Source organism: Alosa alosa, chromosome 9 (assembly GCF_017589495.1).
Source record: "Alosa alosa isolate M-15738 ecotype Scorff River chromosome 9, AALO_Geno_1.1, whole genome shotgun sequence".
In the NCBI taxonomy this organism is placed as follows: Eukaryota; Metazoa; Chordata; class Actinopteri; order Clupeiformes; family Clupeidae; genus Alosa; species Alosa alosa.
In genome coordinates this window covers 34,034,216-34,054,463 of record NC_063197.1, presented here as the reverse complement: position 1 = coordinate 34,054,463, position 20,248 = coordinate 34,034,216, and the positions used below count along the sequence as shown (strand labels likewise).

The 20,248-nt window shown below is 48.7% G+C and overlaps 1 protein-coding gene across 1 annotated transcript in view; it reads left to right on the top strand.

The window, feature by feature from the left end:
- Positions 1-20,248, top strand: part of map1sa (microtubule-associated protein 1Sa) — a 42,138-nt gene that overhangs the window by 995 nt on the left and 20,895 nt on the right. The window contains exon 2 of the mRNA XM_048252782.1: positions 13,535-13,636. Coding sequence (XP_048108739.1) covers positions 13,535-13,636 — 102 coding nt within the window. The remainder of the gene's footprint in view (positions 1-13,534; positions 13,637-20,248) is intronic.

The following is a 20,248-nucleotide window of genomic DNA, read 5'->3' as shown; positions in this document are numbered from 1 at the left end:
CATTGGAATTTAGGCTAGTATCCGACGGCGTTCATAACTGAGTCGTGACGCTTCGGTGGAAATGAGATCTCACATCTGCAGATGGGGACACGTTCTCCCCTTAAGTCCTTATAAAACATTCAGACATCACTGTGCCATCACATGACGCTCACAGTCAGGGTGAACTTCCCTTTCGTTCTCTCTCTCTCTCTCTTTAGACGTTTATATTGGGCTGATTTCAGCTAAGGACGGGACAGCACTAAACTTCAAGTCATGTGAACCGCTCCTCTCCATCGGCCAGTTATTTTTCACTGTCAGATCGAGGCACAAATAATTTGCTGCGTAGAGGGCTGTAACCAAAATTGTACATTCCATAAGTGGTAATGTCAGGTTTGACACACGCATGCATATTCAAAGCCACAGAGACGTATTGTTGATGCTGTGCAATGTTCCAAGCACCAGCTTAAGAAAATTCACATTTTAACCAACAAAAGGAGCAGATCCTATCAGCTTGATACCATTGACAGGCCTAGCCTACTAAAGCAGAATATTTGGTCCAAACTCTTGGTGAGACTAGTCGGTATGTAGGGCCTATCACTGTATTCTGCGCGGTTTTGGAATCAGCCCTTCTGAAGTTGTTGTTCCCTTTCCGCTCAGCTGTCTTCCCCTTATTGCTTGGTCTTGTCCTCTTCCTCTATGTCTGTTTCAGCTGCCTTGCTGGGAACTGAGCTGCAGTAAATATTTAGTTTGGCCAGTGTCTTTGGAGTGCATTAGACTACTGTTGGAAGCCGTGCGTAGTTTGTGCACAGGCTCGTGTGTGTGTGTGAGTGAGCGCGTGTGTGTGTGTGTGTGTGGAAAAGATAGATGTTGGGTCCTCCATCAGCTCACCCTCTCCAGGGGAAGGCAATTCTTCTCCAGGCCATGACAAAGTCGAAGTTCTGGAGTGTGTCTGAAGGTCTGACTCTTGCCAGGTAGCTGCCGGATCCAGCTCAGATCTGCATGGGGTCTGTCCTAGAACCAGGTGCCTTCTGCGCCATCTCCTCTCTTCTCACTCAGAGGTCATGGCTGGGGTAGCAAGATTTTAAGAAGGAGGCTGTAGGCTGAAAGTTGGCTGAAAATATCATGCTTTTATTTATGATTTATGATTTTATTCACGATTTATGATTTCTCTAAATAATGTTAGCTCCTCCTCTGTCCTAATGTATCTGGTCGGAAATCTAGTTGGTAAATCTGGCATGCCCAGCTGCATGTGCTAGTTAAACTTTGGATGAATGCATGAATGGCATCCATTGTGCCAGTGGTGTTTATGTCCCCATGCTGCATATTAATAACTGTAGCAGTGGGTTATCATTAGGATCTCAGTGGTGTTTATGTCCCCATGCTGCATATTAATAACTGTAGCAGTGGGTTATCATTAGGATCTCAGTGGTGTTTATGTCCCCATGCTGCATATTAATAACTGTAGCAGTGGGTTATCATTAGGATCTCAGTGGTGTTTATGTCCCCATGCTGCATATTAATAACTGTAGCAGTGGGTTATCATTAGGATCTCAGTGGTGTTTATGTCCCCATGCTGCATATTAATAACTGTAGCAGTGGGTTATCATTAGGATCTCAGTGGTGTTTATGTCCCCATGCTGCATATTAATAACTGTAGCAGTGGGTTATCATTAGGATCTCAGTGGTGTTTATGTCCCCATGCTGCATATTAATAACTGTAGCAGTGGGTTATCATTAGGATCTCAGTGGTGTTTATGTCCCCATGCTGCATATTAATAACTGTAGCAGTGGGTTATCATTAGGATCTCAGTGGTGTTTATGTCCCCATGCTGCATATTAATAACTGTAGCAGTGGGTTATCATTAGGATCTCAGTGGTGTTTATGTCCCCATGCTGCATATTAATAACTGTAGCAGTGGGTTATCATTAGGATCTCAGTGGTGTTTATGTCCCCATGCTGCATATTAATAACTGCAGCAGTGGGTTATCATTAGGATCTCAGTGGTGTTTATGTCCCCATGCTGCATATTAATAACTGCAGCAGTGGGTTATCATTAGGATCTCAGTGGTGTTTATGTCCCCATGCTGCATATTAATAACTGCAGCAGTGGGTTATCATTAGGATCTCAGTGGGGGACAGACATGTCTCTATTGTCTCTGTGCGGGTGCATGCCAGCTCCGCCTAAAACACACGTTAATGGAGGCCCGCAGCTTTTCAGCTGTTTGAGTGAACTGTAAACCATTTCTCCATGTGTGTGTGTGTGTGTGTGTGTGCCATTTGTCCATGCTGCCAGAAATGCCATTGAATGCCAGGAGTGCTGCTGGCATTATTATCAGAGAAACGAGCAGCAGTGTGTGTCTGGGTGGCTGTGTGTGTGTGTGTGTGTGTGTGTGTCTGGGTCTGGGTGCATGCATGCCATATTGCTTGTATGTGTATGCGCATATGTATCAGCATTTCTTTTTGTTTGGTGTGCGATTATGTGTGTCTTTGTATTTAGTGTGTGTGTGTGTGGGGCAATGATCTTGCTGTGTCCGCAATGGAGGCCCAAGCCGTGCTCCAGAGCATTAATAATGCAGCTGGCTTACTTCAGCTTGGCTGGGCCCATGCACAGGAGAGCACAAATGGGTTCCCTCCCTGTGTGTGTGTCTGTGTGTGTGTGTGTGCCCATACCAGACAACACCCTGGAATCACCCCCATATGTTCCGCAACCCTGCCACCCCCAGAGCGGTGTGAGTGGTGACGTGGGGGGGGGGGGGGGAAGAGTGTGTTTAGAATACCTGGCATGGCTGAGAGATGTGAGGATTTCACAGCATTAGGCCTAAGCTCTAAGGTGTGTGTGTGTGTGTGTGTGTCTCCACATCAGTAAGCTCAAAGCCGTATCCACTATCTTAGCTGTGTGTGTTATTGTGCATGTATGTGGCTGTTTATGGAACGTGCATTTAAGCGTGTGCAGTGGTGTAACGTAGTTGTGCTGGGCCCCGGTGCAAGCATTTTCATCCCCCCCCCCCCCCTGCCTCCAACACCACCCCACACCCCCCGTGATACAAACACACACACACACCCGTCCCGCACACAAAATTGTGTGTGTGTGTGATGGAGATTCGCCAACATGATCAGAAAACAGCTATAGGGCACGAGAGTGGTGTGTGTGTGTGTATATGTGTATATATATATATAGCTGTCAATCCCTCATAGAAGAAATGGTGAGAGGAAAAAAAGATTTATGTCTGGGAACTGCCGACGTAATTTCCTCTTAATTATGTGTGTGTGTGTGTGAGTGAGCGCGTGTGTGTGTGTGTGTGTGTGGAAAAGATAGATGTTGGGTCCTCCATCAGCTCACCCTCTCCAGGGGAAGGCAATTCTTCTCCAGGCCATGACAAAGTCGAAGTTCTGGAGTGTGTCTGAAGGTCTGACTCTTGCCAGGTAGCTGCCGGATCCAGCTCAGATCTGCATGGGGTCTGTCCTAGAACCAGGTGCCTTCTGTGCCATCTCCTCTCTTCTCACTCAGAGGTCATGGCTGGGGTAGCAAGATTTTAAGAAGGAGGCTGTAGGCTGAAAGTTGGCTGAAAATATCATGCTTTTATTTATGATTTATGATTTTATTCACGATTTATGATTTGAATCACCCCCATATGTTCCTCAACCATGCCACCCCCAGAGCGGTGTGAGTGGTGACGTGGGGGGGGTGGAGGAGGGAAGAGTGTGTTTAGAATACCTGGCATGGCTGAGAGATGTGAGGGTTTCACAGCATTAGGCCTAAGCTCTAAGGTGTGTGTGTGTGTGTCTCCACATCAGTAAGCTCAAAGCCGTATCCACTATCTTAGCTGTGTGTGTTATTGTGCATGTATGTGGCTGTTTATGGAACGTGCATTTAAGCGTGTGCAGTGGTGTAACGTAGTTGTGCTGGGCCCCGGTGCAAGCATTTTTCATCCCCCCCCCCTACACACACGCTCAGTGGCGTAACTACCGCTGGTGCGGTGCACTGGGACCCCATCTCCACACCCCCGACGTCACAGAGGGGGGGCCCCATCTCCACACCCCCGACGTCACAGAGGGGGGGCCCCCCCATCTCCACACCCCCGACGTCACAGAGGGGGGGCCCCATCTCCACACCCCTGACGTGGGACCCCTCCGGTCAGTACTCGGGCCTAACGCGCAACATCATAATTAAGAGGAAATTACGTCGGCAGTTCCCAGACATAAATCTTTTTTTCCTCCATCACACACACACACAATTTTGTGTGCGGGACGGGTGTGTGTGTGTGTTTGTATCACGGGGGGTGTGGGGTGGTGTTGGAGGCGGGGGGGGGGCCTAATGGGCCTAATGCTGTGAAACCAGTAACACGTTCTGGAAATTCACAATTTCGTCGCGGTTTTTTTTTTTTTTTAAAACATAGTCCAGTATTTCTTTGAAATTGAAATGAAGTTGTATGGACTGGACTATGTTTTTAAAAAGCGGCGACGAGTGTGAATTTCAGGCGTTACCACACTCAGCAATCGACTCCTCTGGACTTTCCCCTGAAGATGGCAACAAAGATGGCAACATTTGCCATGACATGCCCGCGTCACTTCCAGGCTAACGAGTTTTGACTAAAAAACGGTAACATCGAACTTTCTCAAAACACATCCGAATGACATGATTTGGATGTCAACTCAACGTATGTACTCCCAATCATCCGTAAATTGATCTAAAGTGCATTTTACTCCGGATAATTCCTTTAACTGCAGCCCAGTATAAGGGCTGAAGGCAGGAGACACTTCAAAGCACTTCTGCTTAGTTTCAGCTTGCCACACACACACACACACACACACTTATCTGTGCAGCTTATTTTTCTTATGTCCGTGGTGACGCAGCATTTCTGATTGTAACTCCGTGTGTGTCATGGTCACATGGTTGGAGTATATCGCTCTCTCTCTCTCTCTCTCTCTCTCTCTCTCTCTCTCTCTCTCTCTCTCTCTCTCACACACACACACACATATCTACAGCAGGAAGAAGAGGAAATGGCCAGCAGCGTGACACACAAGGATGTGAGAGTGTGTGTGTGTGTGTATGTGTATTCTTCCTGCTGTAGATATGAGCTTCTGCTTTACATTGCTCAAGGGAACCACACTTCAGATTTGAACTTTGTTGTTTGGCCTGCTTATCAGGCGTGTTTGATGATGTTAGGAACTTTGTAGTAGTGCTACAAGATAATGTGTCCAGAGTTCTGTGTTCTGCACTGCTGTTTTTTGGCTAGAAATAAATACTAGTATACCCTCAGGGACAACCATGGGAGAAGTTAGGTGGAACATGGGTGTTATCCTTTATGTAGTTTGCTGTGTTCGAAATGAATCTTAGTTTGCACAATCAGATGTATAATGCTGTGGGAAGCACTGCATTTTCAGAGTCACATTTATCCAGTCCACTGCTGAAATGTCATGATGTTTTCCCCAGAAACTGGTCATAACGTGCTGTGTGACCATTCTAGATTAGATAAGGTGCATTAAGCAGTGGCCCTGTGTGCTAACCTAAAGCAAGCTAGCCCTGTGAGCAAGGTAGCCCTGTGTGCTAACCTGAAGCAAGCTAGCCCTGTGTGCTAACCTGAAGCAAGCTAGCCCTGTGTGCTAACCTAAAGCAAGCTAGCCCTGTGTGCTAACCTAAAGCAAGCTAGCCCTGTGTGCTAACCTAAAGCAAGCTAGCCCTGTGTGCTAACTTAAAGCAAGCTAGCCCTGTGTGCTAACTAGTCTGCTGGGAGTCCTGGTGCTCACTAGATACAGTCATGCTGTTTGGAGAGGGTGCACTCCTATCAGGCAGTGTGTGAATGCTCTGAAACGGATGATGGAAAAGGGTACACACACACACACACACACACACACACACACACACACACACACACACACACACACAGGTAACTCTTGTGGTTCAGTGCTAATTCTTTTTTTGGTAGAGCGTGTGTGTGGAATGAACAGGCCTTCTGCTTCGCTCTCTCTGTTCAATCACAGTTGACTTGTCATCAGACATGCCCCCTGTTGTCCCCTGGACTGCCCCCTGACATCAGACATGGCCCCTGTTCTCCCCTGGACTGCTGACTGTCTTGCTTCAAGAGACGAGTTCAGCCCTGACCTGACGCATTTAATTTGGCAGGAAATCAGGTAGATTTTCCAGCAACTTCCCAGTACTTTGGCCATCACTGATTGGACTGCTATTCTGTCTCCTTTTAGGCTGGTCCCTGCTCAGACCAGCAGCCTCGGAGTCATTTAGTCTTAGCTGCTCTGTCTCTAGTCAGGGTCTCAGGGCCCTGACTCACTGACTACTGTGTCTCGGTGTCTGGATTGTGTGCATGTTAACTGCATTGCGAGTCTGGGCTCAATGCCGACTGCTCTCTTCTCAGTGTGCACGTCTGGGCTGAGTGCAGGCTAACTGCACGTCTGGGCTGAGTGCTGCAGCTAACTGCACGTCTGGGCTGAGTGCAGGCTAACTGCACGTCTGAGTGTGGGCTGAGTGCAGGCTAACTGCACGTCTGAGTGTGGGCTGAGTGCACGCTAACTGCACGTCTGAGTGTGGGCTGAGTGCACGCTAACTGCACGTCTGAGTGTGGGCTGAGTGCACGCTAACTGCACGTCTGAGTGTGGGCTGAGTGCACGCTAACTGCATGTCTGGGTTGAGTGCAGGCTAACTGCACGTCTGAGTCTGGGCTGCAGGCTGCTCTCTGTCCTGTGTGCCTGTATGGCTATTCATGCACAGACTGAATTCTGGGCTGTGTGCACAGACTGCTCTGCGGCCTTGTGTGACCTAGCAGGAGGAATGCCTAATTAGGACTTGAGCCTGTCGAGTGTGTTGTTGCGTGCTCCTCTCCTCTCTGAGCGGTGTGAAGTTTCTATAACACACAGTGCTCTGGCCATTAAATCGCCTTAGTTGCGGAAATGGCCTTAAATTAAACAAACAAACAAACTCTGAGTGGTGTGTGTTCCGTGCCCTCTCTCTCTGGTGTGTGTGTTCCGTGCCCTCTCCTCTCTGAGTGGTGTGTGTTGCGGGCTCCTCTCTGTGTGTGTGTGTTGCGTGCTCCTCTCTGAGCGGTGTGTGTTGTGTGCTCCTCTCCTCTCTGAGCGGTGTGTGTGTTGCGTGCTCCCCTCCTCTCTGAGCGGTGTGTGTTGTGTGCTCCCCTCCTCTCTGAGCGGTGTGTGTTGCATGCTCCCCTCCTCTCTGAGCGGTGTGTGTTGCATGCTCCCCTCCTCTCTGAGCGGTGTGTGTTGTGTGCTCCTCTCCTCTCTGAGCGGTGTGTGTTGCATGCTCCCCTCCTCTCTGAGCGGTGTGTGTTGCATGCTCCCCTCCTCTCTGGTGGTGTGTGTTGCATGCTCCCCTCTCCTCGATTGTGTGTTGTGTGCTCCCCTCCTCTCTGGTGTGTGTTGTGTGCTCCTCTCTCTCCCCTCTCCTCTCTGGCGGTGTGTGTTGCATGCTCCCTCCTCTCTCTGGCGGTGTGTGTTGCATCCCCCCCTCTCTGGTGGTGTGTGTGTGTGCTCCCCTCTCTGAGCGTGTGTGTTGCATCCCCTCTCTCTGAGCGGTGTGTGTTGTGTGCTCCCCTCCTCTCTGAGCGGTGTGTGTGTTGCGTGCTCCTCTCCTCTCTGAGCGGTCTGTGTTGCATGCTCCCCTCCTCTCTGAGCGGTGTGTGTTGTGTGCTCCTCTCCTCTCTGAGCGGTGTGTGTGTTGCGTGCTCCTCTCCTCTCTGAGCGGTGTGTGTTGCATGCTCCCCTCCTCTCTGAGCGGTGTGTGTTGTGTTCCAGAGCGGAGGTCTATCTCTGAGTGTCTGAGTGCTGCTCTGTGGAAGATCCGCTGTCTCGTCCTTCTCTCCATCCCCATCTCTCCTCTCCTCCCTGTCTCTCTCTCTCTCTTCTCTCGATCTGTCTCTCCATCCCTGTCTCTCCTCTCCTTGTCTGTCTCTGTATTAGAGCTGTGCTATATCTGTTTGTTGTTTTCTGTCTATCTGCTCTGTTCTCTTTTCTTTGCTCAGCATCTTGAGGTCTCGCTCCTGAGGTCTCACTCTCTGCTCAGCATCTTGAGGTCTCACTCCTGAGGTCTCACTCTCTGCTAAGCATCCTGAGGTCTCACTCTCTGCTCAGCATCCTGAGGTCTCACTCTCTGCTCAGCATCCTGAGGGTCTAAACTCTCTGCTTGGCATCCCTGAGGTCACTCTCTGCTCAGCATCTTGAGGTCTCACTCCTGAGGTCTCACTCCTGAGCTCGGCTCTGCCTCTCTCTGTCCTGGCCTCTGCCTCTCTCTGTCCTGGCCTCTGCCTCTCTCTCTCTCTGTCCTGGCCTCTGCCTCTCTCTGTCCTGGCCTCTGCCTCTCTCTCTCTCTGTCCTGGCCTCTGCCTCTCTCTGTCCTGGCCTCTGCCTCTGCCTCTCTCTGTCCTGGCCTCTGCCTCTCTCCTGTCCTGGCCTCTGCCTCCTCTCTCTCTGTCTGTCTCTCCACCTCTCTCTGTCCTGGCCTCTGCCTCTCTCTGTCCTGGCCTCTGCCTCTCTCTGCCTGTCTGACTCTGTTTATCTGTTTTCTGTCTATTTTCTCAGCGACTCTCTCTCTCTCTCTCTCTCTCTCTCTCTCTCTCTCTCTCTCTCTCTCTCTCTCTCTCTCTCTCCATCCCTCTCTCTCTCTCTCTCTCTCTCTCTCCATCCTCTTTCTGTCCACTCCACTCTCTCTCTCTCTCTCTCTCTCTCCTCTCTCCATCCCTCTTTCCTCTCTCTCTCTCTCTCTCTCTCTCTCGCTCTCTCTCTCTTCCAACTACTCTCTCTCCTCTCTCTCTCTCTCCATCCCTCTCTCTCTCTCCATCTCTCTCTCTCTCTCTCTCTCTCCATCCCTCTTTCTCTCTCTCTCTCTCTCTCTCTCTCTCTCTCTCTCTCTCTCTCTCATCCCTCTCTCTCTCTCTCTCTCTCTCTCTCCATCCCTCTTTCTCTCTCTCTCTCTCTCTCTCTCTCTCTCTCTCTCCATCCCTCTTTCTCTCTCTCTCTCTCTCCATCCTCTTTCTCTCCCCCACTCCTCCTCTCTCTCTCTCCTCCTTCCTCTCTCTCTCTCTCTCTCCTCCTCCGCATCCTCTTTCTCTCCTCTTACCTCTCTCTCTCTCTCTCTCTCTCTCATCCTCTTTCTCTCTCTCTCTCTCTCTCTCTCTCTCTCTCCATCCCTCTCTCTCTCTCTCTCTCTCTCTCTCTCTCTCCATCCCTCTCTCTCTCTCTTTCTCTCTTAGCTACTCTGTCTCTTTCAGTCTGCCTCTCTCTGTGTCTGTATCTCTCACAGGTTGCCTCTTTATCTCTATTGATCGTTGAGACGTTGATGAATCCGTGTCTGTAGTTCTACATTAGTGATGTCCTGATGTGGGCCGTGTCCCTGGTAAGAGTTAAGAGCTGCTAGAGAAGGAGTCCTCCCTGAGCCCCAGTGTCTGTCTGTCGCCTCTGTGGTTGGGTGGAGCTCAGATGGAGACACATGGACTGACAAACTGCAATTTTTCTCCTCCATTGAGCGTCCTGACGGTTTGGCATCAGAAGCTGACCATCTTTACTGGAATGTGGAAACAGATATACCGCAGCCTCCAGCGCACAGGGTATCCGTAAGCCGGCTTTAAAATTCAACCCTGCTAAGCACCAGACCCTTACACGTACATACACACACACACACACACACAAACACACACGCACACATGCGCACATACACACACACATGCACACACACACACACATACACTATCCTGCAGATGCGCACACACACACACACACACACACACACTATCCTGCAGAAACACACACACACACACTCATACACTATCATGCAAACAGGCACAAACTATCAAGGATTCACTTCACTCTTAAAAGCGTAATGGCTGATCAACTGCACACAGAACACACACACACATAAGTAGACACACACACACACACACACATGCAGGGTGGTGCTATTTGGTCTTGCGCTGGGTGTTTTTGTGTCTTCTGTGTGTTTGAAGAGGTCAGTGTAGACATGACGACACTTGGGATGAGGTCAGGGCTAAGTCTGTCCACAGCCAGACAGAGCTGTCCACCGCCTGTCGCATTCTCCCGCCGTGTGTGTGTGTGTGTGTGTGTGTGTGTGTGTGTGTGTGTGTGTGTGTGTGTGTGTGTGTTAGATGTCTTCTTCCTGTCTGGTTCTGTTGCCCTTTGTGACTGAGTGAGATGGCCGTCTTCCTCCTATCTCATTCTCTCACTTAGTGTGTGTGTGTGTGTGTGTGTGTGTGTGTGCGCGTGTGTGAGACTAAGAGGAAGTGAGCCAAGAGGTATCTCAACCCTTGACCTCTCTCTCTCTCTCTCTCTGTGTGTGTGTGTGTGGAAGGCTTGAACAGCTGCACTTTTAATGTAGGCCACGGTGGCACCCGATTGGAGCAGCTTTGGTTTGTGGCTTTCTTCTTTTCAAATGAGATTTTCAGAGCGTTATGAAAGTGTACTCTGCGCTGCACAACACCAGGATTGCGTGGTCAGTCCTCCTACATGGGCACCCAGACAGACCCAGGGAGTGTCCTTACTGTGCGTGTGTGTGAGAGCAAGTGTGCTTACTGTGTGTGTCTGTGAGCAAGTGTGTTTACGTGTATGTGTGTGTGTGTGAGCAAGTGTGTTTACTGTGGCTTAAGAGTGGCCTGGCCTCACCAGGGTGTCCCGTGTAAGCTCCTCAGAATCTGTCGGAACTTACTGTAGGAAATACTCTGTGTGTGTTTTCCGCATGCACTTCTCTCTCTGTATTTGTATGTGTGTTTGTGTGGGTGGGTGTGTGTGGGTGTGACCGCGCACATTTGTGAGCCTCAGCTCCCTCCCAGATGCTGTGCACTGAGTGTGTGTGTGTGTGTGTGTGTGTGTGTGTGTGTGGCTGTGTTCGTGTTCGTGTTCCCGGCATAATGTCAAACTGATAAGCCCTCTAACAGTTGCACTTTACTCTCAGACCTCAATCTGATTTGCTGTCCAGTCCCTGCCAGGCCACAGTGTCGGAGCATCTGCTGTGCAGTCAGCTGCTGACGCTATTTATAGAGCTCTGTTGTCGTGGGCGACACACAAACAATGGCCCAGTATTCCGTGACCTGCTTCAAGGCAGAGTCTCTAAGTCTGTTGTTGTTTAATGAACTTAATGAGACACATTATTTTCGGAGGGAAACAGAGAGCACATCTGGCAGAGAGGTAAACACTCTCACACACAGGCAGAGAGAGCAGGTGCACATCTGTTTTGTTTGCAAGCACGTTTGCAAGTTTACTAGCCCTCTGCTTGACCCTTTTGCAGTGTTGCGTTGGACTAGACACACAGACTGATGTGTTGCGTTGGACTGGACACAGACAGAAGTGTTGGAGTAGAGATGCACAGACAGACGTGTTGTGTTGGAGTAGAGATGCACAGACAGACGTGTTGTGTTGGAGTAGAGATGCACAGACAGACAGATGTGTTGCGTTGGAGTAGAGATGCATGCATTTTGTAGTGGAAAAGGCTCAAAGCGAGATGTGCTGGTCACTGGTTCTCCAGGGTGCCATCAGGAGATGCTGGAGCTGGTCTGAGTGGACGTTAATACTGAGCTCTGGCATGTTAAGCCTGCTGCTAAATCATATGGAGTCGGGATTTAATGGGGGCTACAGGATGTGGGGACTGAGGCTTGTTGAGAATTATATACGCCATTGGACTGAGGTCGAAGCAGGCCAATTATAGGTGCGGTGCCACAGAGGGAGGTCGTGCCAGAGGTTAATGCTCAGCTCCAGGCCAAGCAGAGTGTGCTGTTTTGATCAGAGGTTTAACTCCAGGCCAAGCAGGTGTGCTGTTTTGATCAGAGGTTTAATGCTCAGGCCAAGCAGAGTGTGCTGTTTTGATCAGAGGTTTAATGCTCAGGCCAAGCAAGTGTGCTGTTTTGATCAGAGGTTTAAGCAGAGTGTGCTGTTTTGATCAGAGGTTTAAGCAGACTCAGGCCAAGGCAAGTGTGCTGTTTTGATCAGAGGTTTAATGCTCAGGCCAAGCAGAGTGTGCTGTTTTGATCAGAGGTTTAAGCAGAGTGTGCTGTTTTGATCAGAGGTTTAACGCTCAGGCCAAGCAGAGTGTGCTGTTTTGATCAGAGGTTTAATGCTCAGGCCAAGCAGAGTGTGCTGTTTTGATCAGAGGTTTAATGCTCAGGCCAAGCAGAGTGTGCTGTTTTGATCAGAGGTTTAAGCAGAGTGTGCTGTTTTGATCAGAGGTTTAACACTCAGGCCAAGCAGAGTGTGCTGTTTTGATCAGAGGTTTAAGCAGAGTGTGCTGTTTTGATCAGAGGTGCTGTTTTGATCAGAGGTTTAAGCAGAGTGTGCTGTTTTGATCAGATGTTTAAGCAGAGTGTGCTGTTTTGATCAGAGGTTTAAGCAGAGTGTGTGAGTGTGTGTGCTTTGAAACGTGTGAGTGTGTGTGCTTTGAAAAAGAGGTCTCTGTTTCTCAGCGAGAAGGAGTCTCTCCGGCTGATCTGACACGTCTGGGGTGGCGTGTGTGTGTGGTGAGGTCTCGGTCTCTCAGGCTGATCTGACGTGTGTGTGTGTGTGTGTGTGTGTGTGTGTGTGTGTGTGTGTGGTGAGGTCTGTCTCTCAGGCTGATCTGACACGTGTGTGTGTGTGTGTGTGTGATGAGGTCTGTCTCATGCTGATCTGACTCGTGTTTGGGGTGGCGTGTGTGTGGTGAGCCTGAGGTTCTGCAGTAATGGAAGATTCAGGCCGCCTGACGTCTGTCCTGTTCTCCTGTCCTGTCCTTTTCTGACAGACCCTGATCCCTTTCTTCTGTGTGCGCCGGTAGAAACGAGCCTTTTCTCTCTCCTCCTCTATTTCCTGCTCTGTCTCTCTTCCTCTCTTTCCTGCTCTGACAGACGCCTGCTGGTCCCTTTCTCCTCTGAGCTCTATTAGGTATCGGCTGGTCTCCTCTGAGCTCTATTAGGTATCTCGGTCACTCTGTGATGGACACCTGTCCGTCTCAATCTCCTCTGCACTGAAAGACTGTGTGTGTGTGTGTGTGTGTGTGATCACAGGGGCTGATGGGCAGCTGGCTCTTTATCGCGTGCTGTGCTCAGATCCCCTCTGTGGTGGCCCTCTATCTCTCCATCCCTCTATCTCTCCATCCCTCTATCCCTCCATCTCTCTATCTCTCCATCTCTGTGTGCTCTGATACACATTGGTACCTTTGTCCCACATGCTGTAGTAGCCCCATGTCTGGACCCTGGCTCCCTGTCTGGAGGGCAACCATCTCTTTCTCTTGTGCATAATCAGCCTTTGTCCCATGTGCACCGGTCTCTCTGGTATTCATTGGTTCCTTTCTCCCATATGATTTGGCTGTCTGGTAGACACGGCTCCCTCTCATGTGTGGGTTCTGTGGGTCTCTCTCCCTGACTGCAGTGCTGCTGGGTGTAAGTGGAGGCTCCATCAGCTGTCCAGTGAAAGCTGAAAGCTGCAGCATAAATAATTGACCACAGTGCTACCGGCATTCTACCCAGTACACACACACACACACACACACACACACACACACACACACACACCCCGTAGTGTACTTTGCTGACGTGCCCTTGTGTGCTCTGGCAGGCCTGCGCTCGTGGGGGGTGGACCTGAAGGCCTGTAACCTGGACGAGCAGCTCAAGCTCTTCATCTCCAGACACTCCGCCTTATTCTCCGACCAAGTCAAAGGTCAGTTTCACCCCACACACACTCTCTCAAACTAACACACACACACACACTCAGACGTGCCTACAGTCACCACACATACTAGCACACATACTAGTACAAACACCTCTTCAAACACACACATACTGATAGTATATTTTTACTACCATATTTCTCTTAAGACTCAATCAGGACGATGCAAGATCAGGATCCAGGCTTTATTCTTTTCAATGAGGGGCCAGTGGCCCTCAAGGGAGAGAAGTACATGTTTGTTTCACCCCATCATGGATTTCACCAGATTCTCAGTATTCTCTGACTTCTCTCACTTCTCTGACTATACAGAAACAGTCTACTAACTTTATGTTACAAACAAAAGAAGGAGTGACCTCTAGGTCCAACCCAGTTTGAATATGCAATAGAAAGGGAGGATGAGGATTAGGCCTTCATCAGGTCTGGTCAGCTTCTATTATCTTTTAATTAAAACTACCCCCTTTCCTGGGAAGTTCCTCAGAGGCCTGGACACATGCTGTTCTACTAACATTAACATTTCACACCTGGTGATGAGCAAAAGCCTCTAGACAAGTTTTTATTGAATTCAAAGATAAACAAAGGATGCTTGCATACAGACCAGAGACACACACAGGGTACACATGGGTACAAAAATCACAGATGACCATAAGAAGTACCCAGTATGTACATTTACAGAAATGAGGCTGATTCACAACATTTTCAGTACTAGCACACCTTCACACATTTACAAATACACACACACTAGCACAACTTCACGCACAATGAGAAAGTTAAGGGTCTGCTGCCTGTAGCACCAGTCAACTGTAACACACACACACACACACACACACACACAAACACACACACACGAGTAATAGAAGAGCTTTGCCCTGACACACACTCTGATGAAGTGATGAAGGTATGTCAAAAGTGGCGCCCACAGTCTGTCCCTGAAGGCCATTTGATCAAGTGTGATGGACTGAAATGTCGGCCATTTTTATCCCAGTAATTTAATTAAGTCTATTTCCATAGGGTGTCCCTTTTTGGCCTGCTACACCCACCCAGTCTCTCCGTCTCTCCCTCCCTCCTCCCTCTCTCTCTCTCTCTCACTCACACACACACACACACACACACACCTCTGTCCCTCTCTCACACACACACACACACACACACACACACACACACACACACACACACACACACTGTCCCTCTCTATCACTCACTCCCACTCCCACACATACCATACACCCCAGACTTGTTGCTTTCTCACCAGAGGGCTGGTTGTGAGTGTGCTGTGTGATGGCGTGCCTTTGTGTTGTGCTAGCATCACTGGGAGTTAGTGTGCTGTGTGATGGCGTGCCGTTGTGCTAGCGCTAGCATCACTGGGAGTTAGTGTGATGGCGTGCCGTAGTGTTGTGCTAGCATCACTGGGAGTTAGTGTCCTGTGTGATGGCGTGCCGTTGTGTTGTGCTAGCATCACTGGGAGTTAGTGTGCTGTGTGATGGCGTGCCGTTGTGTTGTGCTAGCGCTAGCATCACTGGTTGTGAGTGTGCTGTGTGATGGCGTGCCGTTGTGTTGTGCTAGCGCTAGCATCACTGGTTGTGAGTGTGCTGTGTGATGGCGTGCCGTTGTGTTGTGCTAGCGCTCGCTAGCATTACTGGGAGTTAGTGTGCTGTGTGATGGCAAGCCGTTGTGTTGTGCCAGCATCACTGGGAGTTAGTGTGCTGTGTGATGGCGTGCCGTTGTGCTAGCGCTAGCATCACTGGGAGTTAGTGTGCTGTGTGATGTCGTGCCGTTGTGTTGTGCTAGCGCTAGCATCACTGGGAGTTAATTTCTCCTTTTATGGAGCGCCCAGGCTCCCGTTCAGGATGTGGCTTTGGAGAATGCCAGAGCGCTTCTCTCTAATTTCAGACCCTGCAGTCCTGGCTCCAGAAGTGAGCGTCTGAGCGAAACCGAAACAATAGCCTTGGGTTTCGAGCGCCCCTGCCACAGACCAGGCTGGCACGGGAGACATGGCTGTGGTGGGCAAGCAGATCCATCATGCCAACTCTCTCCCCCGCCAGGCGACCATGCCAAACCCCCCGCCGGGCATTCTGGGAAAGTACCACAAAACACAGGGGACTGGAGCATTTTTACCATCGTGTCTGTGTGTGTGTGTGCACACTTTGTGGATGTATAATATTTTGTTTTTGTGTGCATGTGTGCACATGCATGCATGTTTGTGATCGTGCATGAGTGTGTGAGTGTGTGTTTGTGTGTGTGTCCTGAACAGCTGATGGAGCAGCTGATATCCCACAAATCTCCATCCTGTGGGTTTTTCCCGTCACACACTCCTGACACGCAGCTGAGTTCCTGACATGTGTGTCACTGGTGTGTGTGCGTGTGTGTGTGTGTGTGTGTGCCCGCGCCTTTTAAGCTCAGAATTAAGGGTGTGGGTCCTAATGGAATTGGTGCTGGTGTAGATTCTTTAAAATCAGATATTAGAAAAAGAAAACACTTCTGAGGTAGTAAACTGATGTTGAACCCTCTGGTCCACACTTACTTTTGCGTGTGTGTCTGTCTCTCTGTCTCTATCTCTATCTCTATCTCTATCTCTATCTATCTATCTATCTATCTATCTATCTATCTATCTATCTATCTCTCTCTCTCTGCCTTATCCGCCCCAGATTCAGTGTAAGCTGACCAGTGATTAACGACGGCCTTTAAGGAAAGTCCCGTCAATCGGCTTTACAACCCCCCCCCCATCGACACACACACACACATTCGCAGCAGAAGCCGCCAGACCTACTCCCCCACACACACAAATATACACACACACCGCACACACATTCGCAGCAGAAGCTCCCATGTATCCCAGCAGAAGCGCACACACACACACACACACACATAGTGGCTGGGTCATGGGTGAGGGGGTTCATCCTGCAGTTGGCACACAGGACACACCAGCTGATGCCCCCTGGTGGAGCTGAGGGCAGGGAGGAGGTGTGTGGGGGGGTCAAGGATTAGAAAGTCTGTTTCACCCCTCACACATTCAAAGTGGTGTGTGTGTGTGTGTGACTGCCTGTGTGTGTGTGTGTGTGTGAGGTTTCACTTCGGTGACTCGGACTTCCAGCAAGTTCCACCATGCCTGTGTGTGTTTCCTATGCTGGTCTTCAGGGATCCTTTCATTTTCAACTCGTGTGTGTGTGCACGTTTTTCTCTGGAGTCACTGTCACCATGACAGCATGAGTCATTGAGGGCTTGCACACTTCCACACACACACTCACACACACTCTGGGGCAGGTGAACTGTGGGAGATTGTGTGCTGGGAAAGGAGTGTGTGTGTGTGTGTGTGTGTGTAAGGGAGAGAGTGTCTATGTATGTGAGTGTGAGGGTGACTATGTGCTCGAGTGTGTGTGTGTGTGTGTCTGGAAGTGTGCAAGCCCTCAATGACTCATGGTATCATGGTGACACTGACTCCAGAGAAAAACGTGCACACACTCGAGCACATAGTCACCCTCACACTTACATACGTAGACACTCTCTCCCTTACACACACACACACACACACACACACTCCTTTCCCAACACACACTCTCCCATAGTTCTCCTGCCCCCGTCTTTGTTTGTGTTCAGCTTGGAAAGAGAGAGGGAGAGATGCACACGCGCGCGCACACACACACACACACACACACACACACACATACACACACGGCAGGAGCTGGTTTCCTGCTGGCTTACACTAGTGTCTGCTTGAGAAATGTATGAAAGTATTGTGATCCTCAACACACACACACACACAGACACGCATATATACCCACACACACATATACACACACAGACAGACATTCACACTAGTGTCTGCTGGAGAAATGTATGAAAGTATTGCGATCCTCAACTGGCAAAGTAGGTCAACGCCTTTCAGGGAGTCTGTTTTCTACAGGCTCTCAGAAGTGTGTCTTTGTGTGTGTGTTTGTGTTTGTGTGTGTGTGTGTGTGGGGCCAGCAGTGGGTGTGTTAGAGGTCTGTGTGTGTGGTAAATGTATCAGTAGTCTGTTGGAGTGTGTGTGTGTGTGTGTGTGTGTATTAGTAGTGTGTGTGTGTGTGTGTGTGTCTCTGTCTGTGTCTGTCAGTTGTGTGTGTAAGTGGGTGTGCGCATGCGCGCAGTGTACAGTAGATTCCTGCTGATGACATGAATCCGTGTGTGTGTACGTGTGCCTGTGAGTGTGTGTGTGTGTGTGCACGTAACCATATTAGTGTGTGCAAGCACCATAATCTCGCATTCATCTACTTTAACGTGTGTGTGTGTGCGCGTGTGTGCGCGCATGCATACATGCTCAGGCATGTGCTTGTTGTGTTGTAGTGTTAATTTCGTCAGACGAGACAAGAGGAAATATGTTCGTCAACAACCTTTTTTTTCATGACTAAGACGAGACGATGACGAGACGGCAGTAATGTCCTGAAACACTGACTAAGACTATCTTAAAGATGCATTATTGTTGTGAAAAAGGCGAGACTAAAATGTTTGCATGAAATAAAACTAAGATAAAATCTCTCTTCATTTTTCGTCTACAAAGAATAAAGAAGACAGAATATCTAGCTGTTACGTTTTCAAAATATTCCGAATGAGTTCATATCTATCTATCTAGCAGCTTTCCTGTAGGCTAGTCTCGTGCTGTTGCTGCAACCCTGTGGCTGCAACACGAAACTACATGGAACAAGAACACTGGAGATTTCTGCTAGAGTTAGCAAGATAACTACCTAAGCTTTATGCCACAATGCTACATACCTAGAAGTTGAAGCTTCTCTCATACAAATTAACATCCCCAGAATGTCCATACGAAAATGTTCATCATGTAATGTCAACTATTTAACTAGTTAGACTGATGATGCAAAGTTTTCTAGCAAGTAAGCTAATATGGAAAGTTAAGCTAGCAAGAGTTAGCTATGGCTAAGATGGGAGTCTGTTTGGGGAATGTGTTGTGTTTGCGCATATAAGCCATCTAGCGAGGCGGGTAAAACATTAATACTGGTCTCTGACAGTGTTTCTCAAACTTTTTCGGTTTCAGGACCCTTAACTAACCCTAGCTAAAAAAAAAAAAGATTATACCTACTTCAACAGTAGCCTATAATTAGTCTACACTATAGGCCTACTCACTGAACCACCTTGAATATTGTCTTTGCACTTTGCTTATTGTGTGTGGATTCATACTGTATGATTTAAACTGGCATATCTTACATAGACAGTGTTGTAGAACTGTTTTTACATACAAGTTGGTTCAATATTGCAAAACAACTCATCTATATTATATTTTACCCCGTCTGCTCGGACCACTTGGGATAGCTTGGGACCACCAGTGATTCAGGACCACACTTTGAGAAACACTGGTCTCTGAATATGACAGTGGTCCAGTCAAATCTTTTACTGTCTATGGTCAAATCCCAGCCCGAGGCTATAACTGTAGCTTCGACTTACCTAATGCATGTAAACATACTGACTGACAAAATCAGAATGAGTAATTATAACATGAGTAGCCCTGTGGACACACAATATTGTTGGAAAATTGAGATGTGTGAAACACTATTTGACTCAAATGGTAATCAGAAATAATTTGTTATAAAAAGACTAAAATGTGTTGACTAAAACTGACTAAGACTAAGATACCTTTAGTTTTCTTTTGACTAAAACTAGACTAAAATGGCCGAGACTTTTAATTAGGCTAAAAACTTGACTAACAAAATGATATTTGAATGACTAAATCTGATAAAAAGACTAAAAGGACATTTCGTCACAAGATTAAGACTAGGACTAAATTAAAAATAGGTGACAAAATTAACACTATTGTGTTGTGGTGGTGTATGTACTCAAAGTGTGTGTGTGTGCGTGTGTACACATGCTCAGGCATGTGTGTGGTGTGGTGTGATATGGCCACTGCAGAATTCGTCTGATTAACGAGTGTTTGCTGACAGCTGCCACTGGCCCCTCACTGCCCTGGTCCCTACAGCATTAAGGCTGATGCCCCTCACTGCCCTGGTCCCTACAGCATTACGGCTGATGCCCCTCACTGCCCTGGTCCCTACAGCATTAAGGCTGATGCCCCTCACTGCCCTGTTCCCTACAGCATTAAGGCTGATGCCCTCACTGCCTAATTAAGGCTGATGCCCCTCACTGCCCCATTCAGGCTGATGCCCCTCACTGCCCCATTCAGGCTGACTCTGTAGGGACCAGGGCAGATGTGTCACAATCAGACACATACTCGGTTAGACCTGCGTTAAAACACACCCTCTCTAAACTCAGAGTTCAGTGAGTGTGTGTGTGTGTGTGTGTGTGTGTGTGTGTCTTAAAGCAGCCTGGTGTCTTAAAACCGTCTGTAGGGAGTGTGTGTTTGTAGTGAGTGTGTGTGTATTAAAGTGGTCTGTAGTAAGTGTGTGTCTAGTGAGTGTGTGTCTAGTGAGTGTGTGTATTAAAGCGGTCTGTAGTGAGTGTGTGTCTGTAGGGAGTGTGTGTCTGTAGGAGTGTGTGTCTGTAGGGAGTGTGTGTCTGTAGGGAGTGTGTGTCTAGTGAGTGTGTGTGTGTTAAAGCGGTCTGTAGTGAGTGTGTGTCTGTAGTGAGTGTGTGTATTAAAGCGTCTGTAGGGAGTGTGTGTCT